The sequence below is a fragment of the Caloenas nicobarica genome, chromosome 9, assembly GCF_036013445.1.
Source record: "Caloenas nicobarica isolate bCalNic1 chromosome 9, bCalNic1.hap1, whole genome shotgun sequence".
Lineage (NCBI taxonomy): Eukaryota > Metazoa > Chordata > Aves > Columbiformes > Columbidae > Caloenas > Caloenas nicobarica.
In genome coordinates, this window is record NC_088253.1 from 17,637,333 (window position 1) to 17,654,693 (window position 17,361).

The 17,361-nt window shown below is 45.3% G+C and overlaps 1 protein-coding gene across 3 annotated transcripts in view; it reads left to right on the forward strand.

Annotated features, from left to right (window-relative positions):
* HYDIN (HYDIN axonemal central pair apparatus protein) overlaps nt 1–17,361 on the forward strand; it is a 138,114-nt gene that overhangs the window by 22,296 nt on the left and 98,457 nt on the right. For all 3 annotated transcript variants that reach the window (XM_065640591.1, XM_065640592.1, XM_065640590.1), the window contains exons 7-8: nt 6,170–6,371; nt 9,032–9,215. In XM_065640591.1, coding sequence (XP_065496663.1) covers nt 6,170–6,371; nt 9,032–9,215 — 386 coding nt within the window. The remainder of the gene's footprint in view (nt 1–6,169; nt 6,372–9,031; nt 9,216–17,361) is intronic.

A 17,361-nucleotide genomic window follows, 5' to 3' on the forward strand; every position in this document is an offset into this window, starting at 1 on the left:
CCCTACACAGGATGCCCTGACCCACTGCCCTGAGATGCTTCTGCCCTTCTTGGTCTAACCACAGACAACAGCTTTTCTGAGCTGCAGCAGCCTCTGGAGCCATGTGTGATAACTGCCAGCTGGAGAAAACACTGACATTTAATCTCAAATAGGGAAAATGAGGCATGAGATCACTGGAAAAATCAAGGCATATTTAAAAAACTACTAATTAGGGAGCTTATGTGGAGCTCTTTAGTCACCCATGGAATGACAGCGAGTTTGACGTGATGTATTAGAGCCATTTGAGTTTGGTGAAGACGGTGGCTAACTGCAGAACCGGGTGTGCTTGACTGGCAGCAGGGGAAGCAAAGCCTTTGCATCTTGGTGATGGGGACAAACTCTTGTAGAGGCTGCATCACATTGCAAAGAGGCCAAGGGGAGTCATCAGCTGTGTTCGTGACTGTTCAGCTCCTGCCTGGATCAGCATGGGGCTGTCAGCTGAGAATGTAAACATGTCGGGATGCTGAATCCCTTTCTTTAGGTTAACTTGATATTGGGTTTAGCCGAATCGACTTAACTTTGGTAAATGAGGCCACCCATGCAAGGGCTTGGTGGTGTTAGTGATCCCTGTACACATGCAGGAAACTCATTAAATCCCAGCCCTGGTTGTTTATTGCTCTTTGAGGCTGAACAAGTGACTGTAGCAGGAATGTGCCAGCACCTCTGCAAATCTCAGCTACCCACAAGGATAAAGCATCTGAGAAAAGTGCTGCCTTGCTGTGATATTCATCTGTTTGTGTAGACTTTGGAGAAAACATCCACCTTTGCATTGCTTTGTTGTCTTTCCTTTAAGAACCCCCTCTCTACCAAAGGTCTTGTCATCTGTCTTGCAAGGCTGGCATTGCAATCAATGGCTTCCAGGAACTTGTTTGAAAATGAAATGAAAATCCTATTGATTTAGTCTCTAGATCAAGCCTTTTCCTTTTTCTTTTTTCTTCTTTGTAAATCCACTGATGGATGTGGATAGGCAGCAGGGTTTAACTGAGGTTTAGCCCTCATTGTGTTGCATTTTATGTTCCTGAGATCACTCAAGTTGCTGAGTGCTCTCAATTTGTACTGACTTCAGCCTGAATGGAGGTGGAATGAAGGAGACTCAATACTTGCATGAGCAAACTTGCTCCCTTGTTAGATACTTATCTGAGTCCTCCTTGTATTCTGTGGGATACCAGGGTAGGAATAGCAAAACCATTTTGTGGTTCTAATCTTAATCTTGTGGGAGTGTTTACCAGGGCTCTAATGTTGCCATGAGTAGCATTAAGTTACTATTGAGCTAAATTTGTGGCTACAGACCCTGAGCTTCTGTGGCCACCGTTGTGTGCCATTGCTATTCATGTTTGTAGTGTTCATGCAATTCTCCATTCCTTCAACACCAGGCAGATTTATAGGAGCTTCTTACAAATGCTAAGAGGTGGGGGTATCTGCTTCCTAGGAAGCAGCCACCTCTTTTGCCTCTGAAGCTTCACTGTAGTGTGTTAAGTGATGTATTCTTTTTAATTTGTGTTTAGTGGTGGTGGGTGGTTAGAAACGTACTTTATTCTGTGAGTTTTCAAATAAGATCTTGTTTCTTGTGTTACCTTAAGGTGTAAGCCAGACTGATTCTGCAACTAATCAAGAGGCTTCTTTAGCTTTTCCTTGGACTATAAGGCATTTAAAAACTTTGCTAACGGATTTTTTCTTTGTGCTTGTTGCAGGTGGTGAGAGCAGATTGGGCTTTTCTTTCTTTGCTTGTGAGAATTCCCAGCAGTGTGTCTGGTTTATGACTTTTATGTTCTTGTATGTCTGCTTCAGAGTGAGTGGAGGGAAGCATATATTGTAGGCAAAAATGGTGTAAATAGGTGCTTGTGCAATTATATGTTGACTTTTCATTGTAACAGTAGCAGCACTGCAACAGACTGAGGATTGGTAACTAATAACTTATACAACTGATTAGTTATAGGCTTTTATAGTCCAAATCAATGAGATTGATGGGTAGTCTAATTGGTCTCCCAAATGTTTGTCAAAACAGCTAATAGGTAACAACTGTTTCTTGCCTGTTTTCCCTTTCTGTAGAACTGTTTGTAGTAATGATTTTTTTACAGTGCTTTAGATAAGGTTGTTCTGTTTCTTGCAAACAGAGTATGGCCTTTGTTTGCTCTCCAGGGCCTTGTGTTTCAAGACAGATGGTCTGTCACTTTGAGGGTAGAAGAAGGGGAATTAAGTATATGCTTCATTTGCTTGAGGTTTATTTTGCACAGCTTTATAGCTTCACAACTACATAACACCCTTCCTGACAAAACCCTGCTGAAGCCTCACATGGAGTTTACTCCATGAGCACAGACTGGGGTGTGTGTACTACGAGGGTCATTTGAAAGTTAAAAAATCTCCTTTTAGCTGTTTTTTTTCATCTGCAGATATGCACAGAAACTGACTTCCACGTGACTGCACATATCCCATTTTTAGCACGTGAAAGATTTCTGGAAGAATGTGGCTTTCATCTCTTGTTTCAGGTCATCCTCAACTGCAGTTTGTCTACCCTATTATCAGTAGAAATCGCTAATATGTTCTTCAGTGTTGTTAACTCTGGATGCGTTTCAGGGCAGAACTGACCATTCATTAGCCTCCTTTCCTTGTGGATCAATCAGCATCTGCTGAGAAGCAGAAGAGCAGCTTGAAGGGTTATTGATTTATTAAGTGGTATATTGGGCATGTCTTTGCCAGGCATTCAGAGTGAAAGTTCCTGCACTATTTTCCAAAAAGCAATATTTCAGCCAATCAGGTACCTCTGTGTATAATTATTTTAGTAGCGATAATGATTAAAAATAGCCTGCGGCATCCTGGATATGCAGCAGCACAACCTTTCATCATCCAATGGTTTCATTGTTCTTTTCAATACATTTCTGCGAGGCTCCTTCATGCTGGGCAGAACAAAGGCTCTGTGTTGGCTCCTAGATATTCCTGTGCCAGAGTATTTCATCCTATAACAAGGCAAACAGATCTTCCTAAGCATGGTGCAGGGAAGGTAACAGGGAGTACTTTGGGTGCCCCATTACAGAAGGATTCACAACTAGGAGCCTGATTGAAAAAGAGATGACTTCTAATGTGCAGGAAAGCTGCCTGGAGAGCCTGCAACCTGTCCCATAGACCGCTGCTGGCTGGTTGTTGTTTTCTACCTCCCTCTTCCTTCCCATCTATTTTCTTATGGTTCCTTGCATTGTCGTTGGGGTGGAGACTCTCCTCTTGCTATGTGTGGCATGGACTCAGTGGGGGTTTTGCTAAGGCTAGAGGCTTCTGGCTGTTAACAGCAATAATTGTGTCAGTAGTAATGATTAGAGTGCCCTGATCTTTGTTGTAGCCTGGGAATGATTCTTTAGAAACATCCCTGTTAGCAGCAGCAGTTGTTTAGTGGTGAGATTTATAAACAAGCTGCTCTCAGGGCTGGAGTAAATAATGTGATGATTTAAGTGTCTGAAGGTAGCTTGTGAACACTGCCTTGAAGAAACACTTAAAAATGCCTGTTGCTGCTGTGTGCTTTGCTGTAGTGCTGGAAATCCAAGCATGGGGGCTGACAGGTGGCAGTTTGCAGGCCGGCAGAGCCCCAGCGCACCTCCTGGGTGATGCTACTGATGCTCCTGACTCTGATCCAATGGTGGCTCTGCGGGAGGTGCAGCAGAAGCATCTGGTGGGGAGGGCTGGATGCAGCTCTAGGTGACTTCTCTAGTTGTTCAGGGGTCACTTAGCCTGGTGAAGTGACTCCTGTGGCGAAGTGGTAACAGCAGTCCTTGGCATGCTGGGTGCAAAACAAGAATGTGAAGCAGTTGGGTATGACAGTAGCAGGAGCAAAAGAATTACTTATCATAGATCGATGTGGAAGTACAATAACACTCCTTAGAGTGAAGAGCTCTGCTTTTGCTGCTTGCTTTTATTTTCACTGAAAAAGCAGCAGTACTTGTCTCTCTTCAGTTGTCTTCATAGAAAAGATGAGAGCAAGGGACAGTCTTCTGATGAACTGGGCAAATGAAATTAAACTTGCTTTCCATGCTCCCCAAATATTCCAAATTTGGCTGTCATGCACTTGAAAGATCTAAAATCCAAATTCAGCAAAGAGGGAGTGACAGGGATAAAGGAAGAATACCTCTCAGTGAAGACAAAATGCAGCAGGGTGCTATCTTGTTTCTATTCAGTCTAATCAATCTGGCTACCAGTTTCCTAGTATTTAGAGCAGAAATCAATGAAGGAAAGTACCAGCTGTTGAATACTAGCAAACCATTCTTCATAAACCCCAAAATTTGTTTTGAAATCTTATTCAAGGGTTTGCTCATCCATTCATTGAGCTATACTTTCAGGCTAAACAAGATTTGTCTTTCTATTAGAAAACAATTTGTGCTGCTCTGAAAACTATTCCCTCTTGCCACCAGACTGATCATGTAGTATTAGAAGAATTCAGAAGGGATGTTTTAGCTCTTCTGTAAATTTCCTCTTTTTTCCTGCACAGCAGGCACCACAGAGGTTGACCCAAAGATAGATTTCACTCTAGAAGATTACGAAAAGTTATCATGATGAGTTGAGATACGTCCAGAGTTGTGCAGATGGGTCCTGGAATAAAGTACGGTGGGGTTTCTGCTGTGTCAAAGAGCATCGTTCAGGAGTGCACAACCCAAAGCATTTGCTCTACTGCTGTACGAAAATGTCTAGCTTTTAATTTCAAGTTCAGGTATTGCTTTGATTGGGTTGCAGAGGAGGAGCATGTCCTGCCGTTGGTGGGAAAGGTATCAAAAGTGCATAAGAATGAGAGAATTGACAGCTTGTAATAAGATTGTGTTGTGTAAATAATGATAGGGCAGATATGTTCCAATTCAGTAAATGTGCTTTCATGACAGCAAAGCATCCCAAACTACACACTGTGGACATTATGCTGTCAAGTGAAATACCTAGTGCTACATCACTGTTATAGTACAGAGATTTTTTTTTAAAACTTGTATATTAAACAACCAAGAGTCTTAAATGAAATGTCACATCTAATTTAGCACCCAAGACATGAAGTCTGCAGCTGCCCTTGGCCAACCCTGACAGCTCTGCTCTCAATGTTGGTTCATCTGCCTGGCAGACAGCTCTACGCCTTCCTCCTGACTCGCCGGCATCTCTGCACGCTCTACTGTACCGAGCAATTTCTGGGTTTATATATTCAGCAAGACATCAAATACTTCTCTTTGTGGTGGAAAGCGTTCCAGCAAACCCTCTGGCCTTCAAAAGAGTCCTGCAGCCAGGAGCATGAGGCTGGCTGTGTCCCCAGCTCCAGGACAGCAGCTATAAGGGATGCTTAGTAAAGCATGTAGAAACAGGCGGTGCATATGCTTTTTCTGCCCTGGGGGCTCTGGTGTTAGCGTCTTTCTGTGCTGGAGGCTTTATTCTCATCTTTGTCTAATAGCTTCTGATGGCTTCATCTTCCAAGAATTTGTCCAGTTGCTCTCTGGATTTATAGCTGTTAGCATCTGCAGCATCCAGTGGGAGTGTGTTACAAAGGAAGGAGTATTCTCTGCAAAAGTATTACTACTGTTGTGTAACTTCTTACTAATAAAACTATTTTGGGCCCTTGGGTTCCTGTTTTATGGCAAATCATGACAATTTTTTTCCTTATTCACATTTCCCAGACCATTCATCCTGCCATGGGCTGTCACTTCACTTCTTCCTCTGAACCTCCCTTTTCTGCCTGCGTGTCCCCGGGTGCCTTTGTTTGTCAGCAACAGGTGATCAGGAGAGACAAAACACTGGTGCTGTGTCTGCAGGAGACCCTGGGTGAGCTGTGACCCACGTGGGACTCCTCGGTCACCTGAATGGCTTGGATGCAGAATTCCCTCTGACCTGAGTAGGATGGCAACCCAAAGGCCACCTGGGCACACCTGAAAAATCTCACTGTAAATACTGTCACCTTGGGGATAAATCTCTACAAACATATCCAGAAATAAGGTGCTTAAGGTGGTGTCCAGGATATCCTCATGCTGTACATATGCAGCTATCAGGTTGTGATAAACATACTGATCTGTGGAGCTGTTAATACTGTTAAGAGCTGTGACACTTTCTTCTGTTACCTGTGGTTTGCTCTATTCCTTGTACTTCCCTCCACAAGATAAGCAAAGGCTCCTCTTTGTTCCAGGTGAAGATATTCACACAAGCCTTTATGGAGCAGCTGTAGATGTCAACATCAGGCTAGACAGGAACTCTGTGACAGTTGAGAAGACGTACCTTGCGCTGTCAAACCACAGATTCGTGGTCATCCACAATCGAAGTGAAATAATAGCCCACTTCCAGTGGAAGGCCTTTGTTAATCAGGAAGAGGAGAATCAGCAGAAGCTGAGGTTTGTTTGAAATGTTCATTTCTGTAAGATACACTGTTCAAGGGTAAAACTAATGCATGGCCTCAGAGGGATGTTGGTACTTCTGAATGGTTTAGGACAAGTAAACCATCCACAGTGTTAGGGTATGTGTCCTTGGGCTTCAGGGTAACAGAGCTCAGTGCTTCCTATCCCAGTTCTACCCATATTCCAGCTGAGGATGATGATTTGAGGAAGAAAGCTTGATTGCAATGACTGAGTAGCAAATTTGTTTTGTGGGAGCACAAACCACTGAGGTCCAGAGATCCCTGGGCTATAGAGGGTCCATGAGGCTGAGGAAAGTGTCAGCACTCATTACCTGGAACTTAATGTAGCTGCCAGTAACACAACTATTATGATAGTCCCTGCAATTTCCTCCACTTCAGCTTTGAGATGGCAGCCTCTTTTTCCAGCAATGTGCAAGGAAGAGTGCTGCACTGGCCCAGAAATTTGAGCCCACCCTGCTGTTGATTTCCCTTGCACTGTCCTGGTTTCCAGCACAACAAGGTGTTTCTGCCCTTCCTTGGATACTGGGGAGAATTTTGGAGGTGGAGGGTTCTGTGGGGAAGGTGGGGCAGCCCAGGGACCTGGGATGTGTGTTTGGGCTTCAGCAACCTGTGTTTTCATGGTGGTAACAGATGAAGCAGGATCTTCAAAGGGTGTCTTTGAAGCTTTCAAATTCCTGTTTCAGGCAGCAGAGACCCAGCCCATGGTGGGGAGAGGATGGGAAACTGCACTTAAAAGCTTGGAGAATTTAGGGAATCCTTGTGTGACTTTTTGGATTTGGATGGATGTAGGTAAGGTAAATAGGAGCTAGTCAGAACCCATAGCTGATCAGGAAACTGTCTTAAACTGGAACACTTTTTAAGGGCTTCTGAGCAAATAAAGTTCAGCATAATTAGGTCAGAAATGCCTTGAAGGCCAAAACTAGTTTTCCATTGTTCTCTATTTTTAATTACACAGTGTGACTTCTGTGCAAGCTCACTCTATTAAAAGAAAATCTCATGACCTTCTCTTGGTACTTCCCTGGACCATTCCTTTGTCATTTCTTCCCACCTGCCTGTCTCGGTCTCAACCCCAACTGATCCTCTTTCCCCTCAGAAACAACCAGGTTTCCCCACAGCAGAATTCAACCTGATTTTTTTTTCCAATCACATTTTATCTTGTGCCAGTTTGTGTCATAGACTCTGAGGCTGTTTTGTTCTTCCTTACTTTTAAGTCTTATGGGTGGTCATAGCTCCAAGGTTACTGTCTTGCTGTCAGAGAAGTTTTTGGGATTCTGGATCAGGGAGGACTTTTTTGTGGGAGAAGGCAGCACAGGACCCTGCAGTGGGATGTGACCCGAAAGGCCCAAATTGTTAGAAAGTCTATCTGGGGGTTTGCTCTGTCTCCCTCCTGCAGGGCTTTCTGGGAGGTAATGGTGGAATTGTTGTCTGTTGGTGGAGGTGGAGTTGAGGGTTGCTCATCTCAGTGGCTGGACACCTTCGTCATGCACAGCTTGGTAGGTCAGCCATGGAGACACATTTCCGATCACGCTCCGCGGGGAGCTGTAGCCGCAGCAAGTATTTTTGGTACTGGCGACAGCATTTGCCCGAGGCTCTGTCTGTGTGCAGCTGGTAACGTCCATGACTGTATTTCCTTTCTAACTGTATTTGAATTTAGCTGGGTGATGATCACTATCCTGTTTATACTACATTGCCTCAATTTGGTACATATGGAGCTTTCCGCTCATCCCCCCAGAGTTGTCACCTGCGGGTTCTTCATGGCCAGGGGACTGGAGCGTGAAGGGAGGACAGCAATATGCCAGCTAGGAAGCAACCCCTCTGCAGCACCATTCCCTTCTCATCTCTTGGTTGTGATCTTTAAACACCGGAATGATTTCTGCCACAACTACCAAGTAAAGGAGAGATTAACTGTGTCAAAGCTCTGCAAAGAAGGCCAAAAAGAGGAAAAAGGTGGTTCAAAGGTAGATGTAAGGTTTGGATTCACAGATGCTTTAAAGAAGTCAGAAGTCCTGACTTCTTTATTGGGGAATGCTAGGCCAAGTCTCTTCCTTGCTCAGAGCCTTTGTCTTCCTACGTATAAACCCATTAATTTAACCTAAGTGATGCAATGCCCGAATCCATTGGTTTGCTTTTAAAGTGCTTCAGGATCCTCGGGTGGAAAGCAGTATAGGGAACAGAGAGCAAATATAGTTTGGTTATCCCTGCAGGTCCAAAAGGGAAGAGAAAAAGAGTGATGCCAGTAAGCTGCAGCTGAAACCCAGCTTCCTCTCGCCTTCCAGTGATGTTCTGCAGTGGGTGCTCCTTGCCTCCCCTGAGCAGCTCTATAGTAGGAAAAGCCAGCTGAGCTGCTTGGTGAATTCTCCATCAGTTGTGGCAGTAGCTTTGCACCAGAAGGTTCTCTTGAGGACTGTTATCTTTCAAAAAAACCTCTTCTTGTAGGTGTGGAGTAAAGCTACTTGCTATACCAGCAAGCAACAAGTGATAATCTGATCCATTTGGGCCCCCGTGGCTCAGGGTCAGCCCCTTGTTGTGCTGCTGTTCCTCCCGAGTGCGCTGCTGCCCCTGCACTTACACGACAGTCCCTGCAAATATGTTGTTTATTAAATTATCTGCTTGGTTTGTCTCTCCACATGGCTGCAGGCTGTGTCGCAGTCTGCAGAGGCAGGAAGAGGACAAGAGGGATTATTTTCTCAAGGAATGCATGGTGGACCCCACTCTCCAAGAACGCCTTTCCCTTCTCTCTCGCACCTTCCAGAACCAGAGGGCAAAGGTGCAAGGAGATTCCATGCTTTTCTCCGACGATATTTTTGCCATTGAGCCAGTGGTAAGTGATAGCTGAGACCCTCCCTTCCTCCTCCTCCTCCTCCCTGAATGAGGTCACTTGGCAGATCCCTGCATCAGCTGGCTTGATGTGCTGAGAGAGAAGACGTCAGGATTCTAGTGAGGCTGGGAGAGCTGGTTGCAAAAAGCATTTCTGAACTGTGGGCTCTCAACAGACAGCAAAAACCTGCCTAAAGCTGAGCTCTGCTGCAAGGGCTATAAATTAAGGGCACTTAATAAGTGTCCTTACAGTGTTCAGAGATATTGATTATATGTAAGGGCCCGCGTTGCACATACTGTATGGGGATTAACAAAGGATATTAGAGCACTGTCAGTTCGTGTATTGACCTGAAGGATGAAATGGTCCTCTGTGGAAAGGAGGCTGAATTCAGCTCAAGTTTAATCACAGAAATACCAATCCCTTCATATAACCTGGACTTACATCATGTCTGAATCTCCCTCCCAGTGTCATCTGTGAGCCCGGACACAAGGCTGGCAAGTTTCAGCAGATTTTTTGAGTTCTCTTGCAGAGAATTTTTTTTCTGTTTATGCAAGCAAAGCCCCATGTCCTTCAATCAACTAGAGCCCTCATCGTGAGCATTTGCATGGTCTGAGATGAAGAGTGCCTACTGTCTGAGCAGTGCAAAATCTCTCATCTTGGAGTAAATACTAAAATAATTCCAACCTCTTATTTCTTTCAAAATAGGTGAAACTTTTTTTTTTTCTGAAGGAAGGGGATAATGTTCCCTTCTTGGCTACTCTTATAGCCAACATAAGGCTGAGAGTTACCGGTGTCAGCACAACTGCAGTTTTATACCACTGTAGCTGACAGCAGTATGTGACCAAGAGATTGTGTCAGAGCAACTGGAATATTGTTGAGAGTGGGAGCTGATCAGCTGAGCAGAAAGAACATCCTGCAGTGTATCAGAGCTGGTTTTGGCCTGTGTCCTGGGGCTCCTGCTTCATTAGTCAAATTATGTCTCCACAATGAGCTTAACCTGCTCTTGAGCTCCTGAGGTGCATTAAGGTGAGGTCCAGAAGTCTGGCTGTCCATGGTACTGAGTCCTGGTACTCAGGACTGTCATGATGTACGGGCCTGAAGTGTAGCCTGGCCTCAAGTCTTGATGGAAACTATTCCTAAATGCTATGTTAATGTTACAGTTTGTTCTAGGACTGAATATAAGTGGGCTACTAGATGAGGCTCTCTCCTTTTGTATTGTCCAGCATTATCAACCTTTTGATTTCCATTAATTCAATTATTTATGAAACAATCAGCTTCACATTCAGAGTTTTGCTTATGTTTTTCTTCTCTCCCTGATGTATGGGTGTCTTTACCTCAAATGATAGTATTTGCACCTCCTTATCAATTGTGGAATCAAAAAATCCACAGTGCCATCGACTTCCATAATGTTCTCTCTGGTGATGGCCCCATAACCTTTAGCCCAGACAGACACCCTTCTTGCCATGTAAATCTGCTGGTGAGTCCCTTCCAAAGCGGAGGCCTTGCTGCCCCACAGACCTTCTGCCCAAAAGTGGCTGCTCTGTTCTTGCGACTAACCACCCATGATGTCTGGGAGCACCCTGTAGAAATAAACAAACCTTGCTAACAATTGACTAGAGGAAATAATTGTTTCCAGAGGTTGGGGAGCTGATGGCAGGACAGTCTTGGAAACACTTTCTGGGCAGGGTGGCTTTGCAGGGTTTGTGCAGAAGTTTTGCTGTGTAAATGGACCGTTAGGTGCTGGTTTTTTTCATGTGTTGCTGTATGTAGAAGCTGCAGCAGGTCACTGCAGTCTGTGTAGGGTTAAATCACTGAGGAAAATAATAACAAAACAGAGGAGGCAGTGATTTTTGGAATAACCATGTGACCATGAACATTTTGAGCAGCCATCTAAGCCTGTGGGAAACAAGCTGTTATGCAACTCTGACTTTCTGAGCGCATCTCAAATTTGGTTTAATTTATTTTTGCAAATACACATATGTCAGCAGAAGCAGCTGTGACAGAAGCCCAGGTGGCTACCAAAGGACAAAGGCCTTGCTTTTTGCTGCATCCTCCCCACCACAGCTTAGCTGTAAGTCACATTGCAGGCATGGGGGAGCTGACTCCTTGGAAATGGAAACCAGAGGAAAGGGAGGACAAGGATTTGTTACCATTCCACTGACCTTGACAAGTCATCCCTGTCCTGTCATTGCCTAGCAGTGACTCCTCAGTGCCATGTGTTAACTCTGAGCTGGTGAAGGTGGTCTTCAAGATGTCCTTGTTAGCAAACTGCTGCTGGTTTTGATCCAGAGGTTGGGCCAGGAGCTAACAGTGGTGTTTGTTCCTGCAAACCTCCATGTCAGCTGGGGAACCAAGCTGGCCCCCATCCAAATGAGAGGTTACTGCAGAGCGCTTCAGTTTTTGGCAGAAGGTACCATCTCCTGTGGGAGCTGTGGTCCGTCCCACTGCTCGCTGTGGGCTCAGTTATTTGTGGAAAGAGGCAGATGTTGGCTTTGGCACTGCCTTTCTCCTAAGTGCCCTGAACTAGCAGGATACACTTTGAGAGTCTTTTTGGTACTTTTGTTGCCAGCTTAGTCTTTGGTTTTCTGTCTGCTCTGAGCAGTGATTTCTGTTTTGTGGATCACCTTCCCCCGCTACAAAACAAATCAGGGGATTTGGCCAGCAGTTGGTGGTGCCCAGATTTTCAAGACTGCCTTTTCTTATTCAGGCTGGTGGAGAACTAGCAGATTCTCATTATTTAGGAGCAGAGGGAGGGAAAATAGAATCTGAATGTATTTACGGTTGAGCTCTTGCATAGAGATAATTTCTGTATCTGAGTCATGGTATGCCATCCCCTCCTGTGTCACATTGTTTTACACTGTAGCAAAGCCAGAGTACAACAGCTGGAGTTTTTGTGCTGTATCATCAGACATCCACTGTCTGTATCTTATGCCACCTGCCAGTTTTAGCCTGTCTGAGGCTGATGTTAAGCTAGAAGTGTTGCAATATCATGGTCACAGCACTGCATAGTTTTATTTCTGTCCTGGTTAGCATCGATGGTAGTTTTCCATGCTCTGACTCAGCTGCCATCCTATAGAGAACATGCTAGTCCAGGCAGCTCACTGGCTCCCGAGGTGTCCCAAGGCTCATACGCGTGTAGCAGTAGCCTGTGAGGGTGGGTAATGAAGAATATCCTTTTAACCAACAGTTCTTTTTTTCCCTTTTGGGTAGCAGAAATGTGAGGAACCTCTTCAACAGCCTATTTTCATTTCCCAGGAGAAATAACTCACAATATTTTTCTAGTTTTATAGGCTGATATACGGCAGTAATGAAGGGAGGAATGACAGAAGTGTCCCAGAAGAGTTATGTCTTTAAAGAATTAGTTTTAGCTATGGAGTAGTAGAATAAAGTGTAACCGATTATTTCTTCTTGCCCTCTACCTTTGCAGTCAAATGGTCTGGTTTATAGCTTCACAGACAATACAGGGACACTGTCTGTGGACTTACGGCCAGAAGTTTCCAGCCAAAATACATGGAGTTCTGCAGAATGGTGATTTTGTATCAGGAGCTCGAGAGACAGAGTCTATTAGCTGCTGGTGCAGGTTTTCTTGGGAGTGAGGACATGAGTGCAAGGCTCTGGCAATAATGCTGCATTAGGATTGTTCGAGAGAACTGTGCTGATGCATATAAAAGGATGGGTTTTACTGTCAGTCCGTAGGCTTGTTTCCTCTGGTGCCTTAGAGGAATCTCATCTGACTGTGCCTTGGGATCCAGCAGCTCCTCAGATGTTGGGAGATCTGTCCCTTTTCTGGATCTCGGTGCATCACTGAGTGGTAAGGGGGGATTGTGTGCTGCACCCTTGTCTGTTTAGGTTGTGAAAGAAGAAATTATGTGGGCCCAAAGCTCTAGGCTCCCTCCTACACTGGTTAATAACACAGTGTACAGAGAGATCCCAGTAACATTGCAGCAGTCACTGTGGTCTCAGTGTTATTGAGCAAATTGTCCTACCAGGAATTTGGCCACTCTGAGTAACACCTGCAGGGACTCATTTCCACTCCCTCACTATTTAGAGATGTACACTTGTGGTGTTCTCCTGGGTTCTCTCTGAAGCTGTATTTTTTTTTTTTGGTGTGGTGTAAGTTCACAGGTTTGTTCAGTTTGGGTTACCTTGGGCCAGGATCAAATTCCAGCATTGGACAAATGCCATGCAGACACTGACCCAGCTCTGGTTCCGCTTCCAACAGCAATGGGGATGCAGGTATGGGGGGAGGCCAGGCCAACTAGAGCTTTCTGTGTCATGAGTGATATCCCATATCCCACATGGAGACCAGCAGGAAGCCAAAGCAGATTGTGAAGTCCTGATATTGCTCTCCTGCTTTCTGTGCTCTCTTGTCTGTAAGCAGAGGGAGCCATGGACAGGGAGTCCCAGCTGGGGAAACCAGCTCTCTGACAGGGTCTTGCCTTCATTTGCCAGCTGGTTTCCAAATATCTTCTGTGAAGATGAAGGCAGGCACAGTTTTCTCTCCAGGAGCTGATCTGAGATATCCTGCTGGGACGCTTGCACTGAGTGGGAGGCAGGGTATCACTGCCAGGGTCCAACTACCTGGTGCTTGTTAGATGTGCAGGGACTGCTGAGGATGAGGGTTTCCTGGGGACAGGTCCCAGAGAGGAGAGAGAGGGGATATTGAAGTAGACTTGTTTGCACAAGACGGTTTTGTGGCAAGAGGACTTGTCCCCTGAGGCCAGGATAAGTGTGGGCATTGTTGTTGCAAATCCCAAACCAAGTTAATCCAAAACTGCAATGACCGGCAGGGATTGTTCCATGGGGCAGCTCTTGGTATCAAGTTCAGTGTCAGCAGAGAGTCCAAGGCATGTACAGAGGCTGCTCTCTGAACTATGAGGTAGCGTGTAGCCGTGCACTCCTGGGGCTGGCACACTGCTGCTGTGGTGTGAGGACTGTCAGAGGTTTTTACATTGCTCTGGGGAGGATAAATATCCTCACTGCCTGCCTTGGACACACAACTCAGGTGTCCTGGGTTGGTGGAGAAGCTGGGATGTCCAGCTTCTGCATTCAAGGGGATGTAGGCTTTGTAGCCTGAGGCTCTCTGTAGATGATCCGAGCTAGATATATCAAGTTCATAAATGTGAATATTCACACATCTCCTGACTGCTTGGGCATTCAGACCTTGAAGATTTAGCCCTTCTTCCTTCTGTACCTTGTGACCTTCTTGGAGAAACTGGGACTAACAGTACTGCCCTGCCACCAAGGAGCTCCTGGAGGGTTTTTGCTGCCCTGAGAGGTGCATTGCAAGTACCACAGGAGCCTGGATGGACTCTGGAGTGGGTGAAAGCCTTGCTGTGCCTCTGCTTCTCTGTGCTGTAAAATGGGAAGTGGAATTTACTGACTTAATTTTAAAAATTAAGTTCTATTTCTGTTACCCTCTCCCTGGTCACAGTATCTCCCTGTGTGTATTCACCTGTGTGTATTCAGGCATGCAGAGTATCAGTCTGTCTGCCAGAGTTTAGTGAAGGAACAGGCGAGTTTTCCTTCCTAGTCCTGTTCACCCAAAGCTCCACTGGCAGTGACCAGAGCAGGGCAGGTGATGTGGATGCAGCTCATAGCAGGACAGAGCTGTCGTGAACACCCAACATGGGCTGTTTCTAATCTCCCACTCTTGTCCCTACCTTCTGGCTCTGCACCACCTTCCTAGGTCCCCTGCCAAGCCTGTCCCTATCGCTGCTTTTACTGTGCTCCAAAACAGTGGCTTAAGATCACTGTGTTGGTTATATTTCTGTCGCAGATGTGCTGGCCTTGGAATTTGTTGAATCCCAAAGTCAGCTAAACTCACTCAGCTAGAAAAGTGCACTGTTGTTAGCAGATACATATTCATCAGGCCAACAGTTTTTTTCAATTTTCTTCATTTCCTGCTTAGCTTCCTTTTTGCTTATGAATTGTGTTACACTTGCTTCCATTAACGGGAGATGTATTGCGTTTGTCAGCCTCTTAGTAATGAACAAACTGCCCCAAGTGTCCATAGGGCCAATATATCTGATTGTAGCACATAAAATAGACCAGTAAGTACCATCAGCTTGTGATCCAGCAGAAGCAAGCAGCAAAACGGTACTTTGTTAGATAGTTGAGCTGAAAGACTGATACTGCTGTGTTAGGCTCAAAGAAATTTGTTTTCTGGCCTTGGTGGAAGGAGGGATGTTCTCCAAGTTTCCCAGGAATGATGTGACTCTGAGACCTCATTCTTCTTTGTATGAACTTTGCTTTAGAGCAGCCAGTGTTGCGCTAAATGATGACATGGTGTAAAATTTGACACTGCTTTTTCAGATAGATCCCAAAGTCTTGCAAGGTATAACACAGTCCCAACAAACCGGATGCTTGGTTTATGGTAGACATTGTCTGTCAGCCAGCGCAAACTCTGAGCTGCCTGCCCCTGGTAATCTGGCTCTGTACAGCCCTCATAAGCCTGATGGCAGAACTATAGTCAAAGCCTGGCATCAGTTTTCATCCTCAGCCTTGCCACTGGTGTCTTGGCTCATTCAAATACCTTATCCCTGGCTTGCTATCTGGCACATGAGGCTCTACGGAGAAAAGGGAGACTGATCTGGGTTGCTGTTCTGAAATTTGATTCATTACATTTCCCACCCATTGCTGAACTTCCCTCCTTTTTACAGCATGCCTGTGTTTTGGTTTTAAGGCTCAGGATGTGCTCTCCTCCCCTCCTTTATGCTCCTCTATAAGGTGAAGATCTCAAGCATCATCACTGCCCTCAGTATTTCCTTAATGTCCTTCCCCAGTGTATCAGCAGTGATGGTTCGTGTGGCTGATGGTGCTGGTCAGCCTGGCAAGGCACTGTTTGCTGGGCAGGAACCGAACAAGGGCTGTCTGCAGTTATCTGGGCAGAGGTCTACAGCAGTTGGAGCATCAAAACACACCACTGGGCAGCTCAGCACCCTTCAAGGAGCACAGAGCGCTGGTGAGCTGAGATGTGTGTTCAGCTGCAGCTGTTGGGCTTGAAGCAAATACAAGCAGCTGCCTAGTGCATGTCCGTCTGCCCAGGGTGAGACCGCTGAATTCAGTCTGTTAAATGTGCAGCAAGCAGCTGGGTGATGAGCACTGGTGAGTTATTAGTCTCTAATTAACCAAACTAGGGAAATCTGTCACCTGAGTGTTTTTTTTTTTTTTTCCTTAGTGGCCTGGCTTAGGCAAGCCCCAGGCACTGTAGCAGAGCTTATGTTGTTCAGAGCACCCCAAATGCTTTTTATTCCTGTAAATCCAAGATAACTCTGGATGTTTGTGACTCCTTGCAGCACCCCTGTGGGACCTGGGGATCTGATATCTGGCACGCTGGCTGTGGGTTGCAGGCTGATGTCCCTAGTCTGCTTCCTCAAGCAAATGTGTTGTCGTAAGGCTTCATCTTCATCCGGTTGCTTGTTGGATACAAACCTGAAGTACATTTGATCTGGCAAATGTGTTTGCTCTAGGTTTTGAGAAGAATCCCAAGTGACTTTATTCTTTCAGACTTCCCTTTTCTTATTATTGGTTTGGTGGTTGAAACAGTTTTCTCTGCCTATTCTTCCCTCTGTTCTGTTGACTCTGAGCAGGCTGTGCATTAGGGAATTATTTGCAGCTGCAGCCCAATAACTCACCATGTCATAGCTCTTTAATTTTTGTGGGGACTGTTCTTTGAGCTATAAGTGCTAAGTCGATGAGAAGTCTTGTTTTTATTTGATATTTATGCTGCAGGAGTGCTGGAGGCTCCAGTCAGTTCTAGACTCTCCTGGACAAAGTGCTGAGGATACCCAGCAGCAAGTAGAATCAAAGCTTCACTTTGTTGATAGAAAAATAACTCTGTTCTTTTTATCTCCTTCTAGAAGCTACATTTTTCATTCCTGGTAGAGTATTATTAGAGTTGTCAGAGGTGCATGTATTTGTCAATAAATGCATGAACAGACATTTGTAATATAGGAGTTGAGGGGATATAAGTGGTGCCTTTATTTAAACTAGTTGCAAGAAGTAAGAAGCTTTACAAACCAGGGATGCCTCCAAAAATGAGTGACAAGGCTCCCAAGGAAGCAGCAGGCAGTTACAGAAACACTGGTAGCGTGGCCCAGACTTAAATCTCAAAGCATGACAAGGAGAAGTTACTTTAGTTGATTTT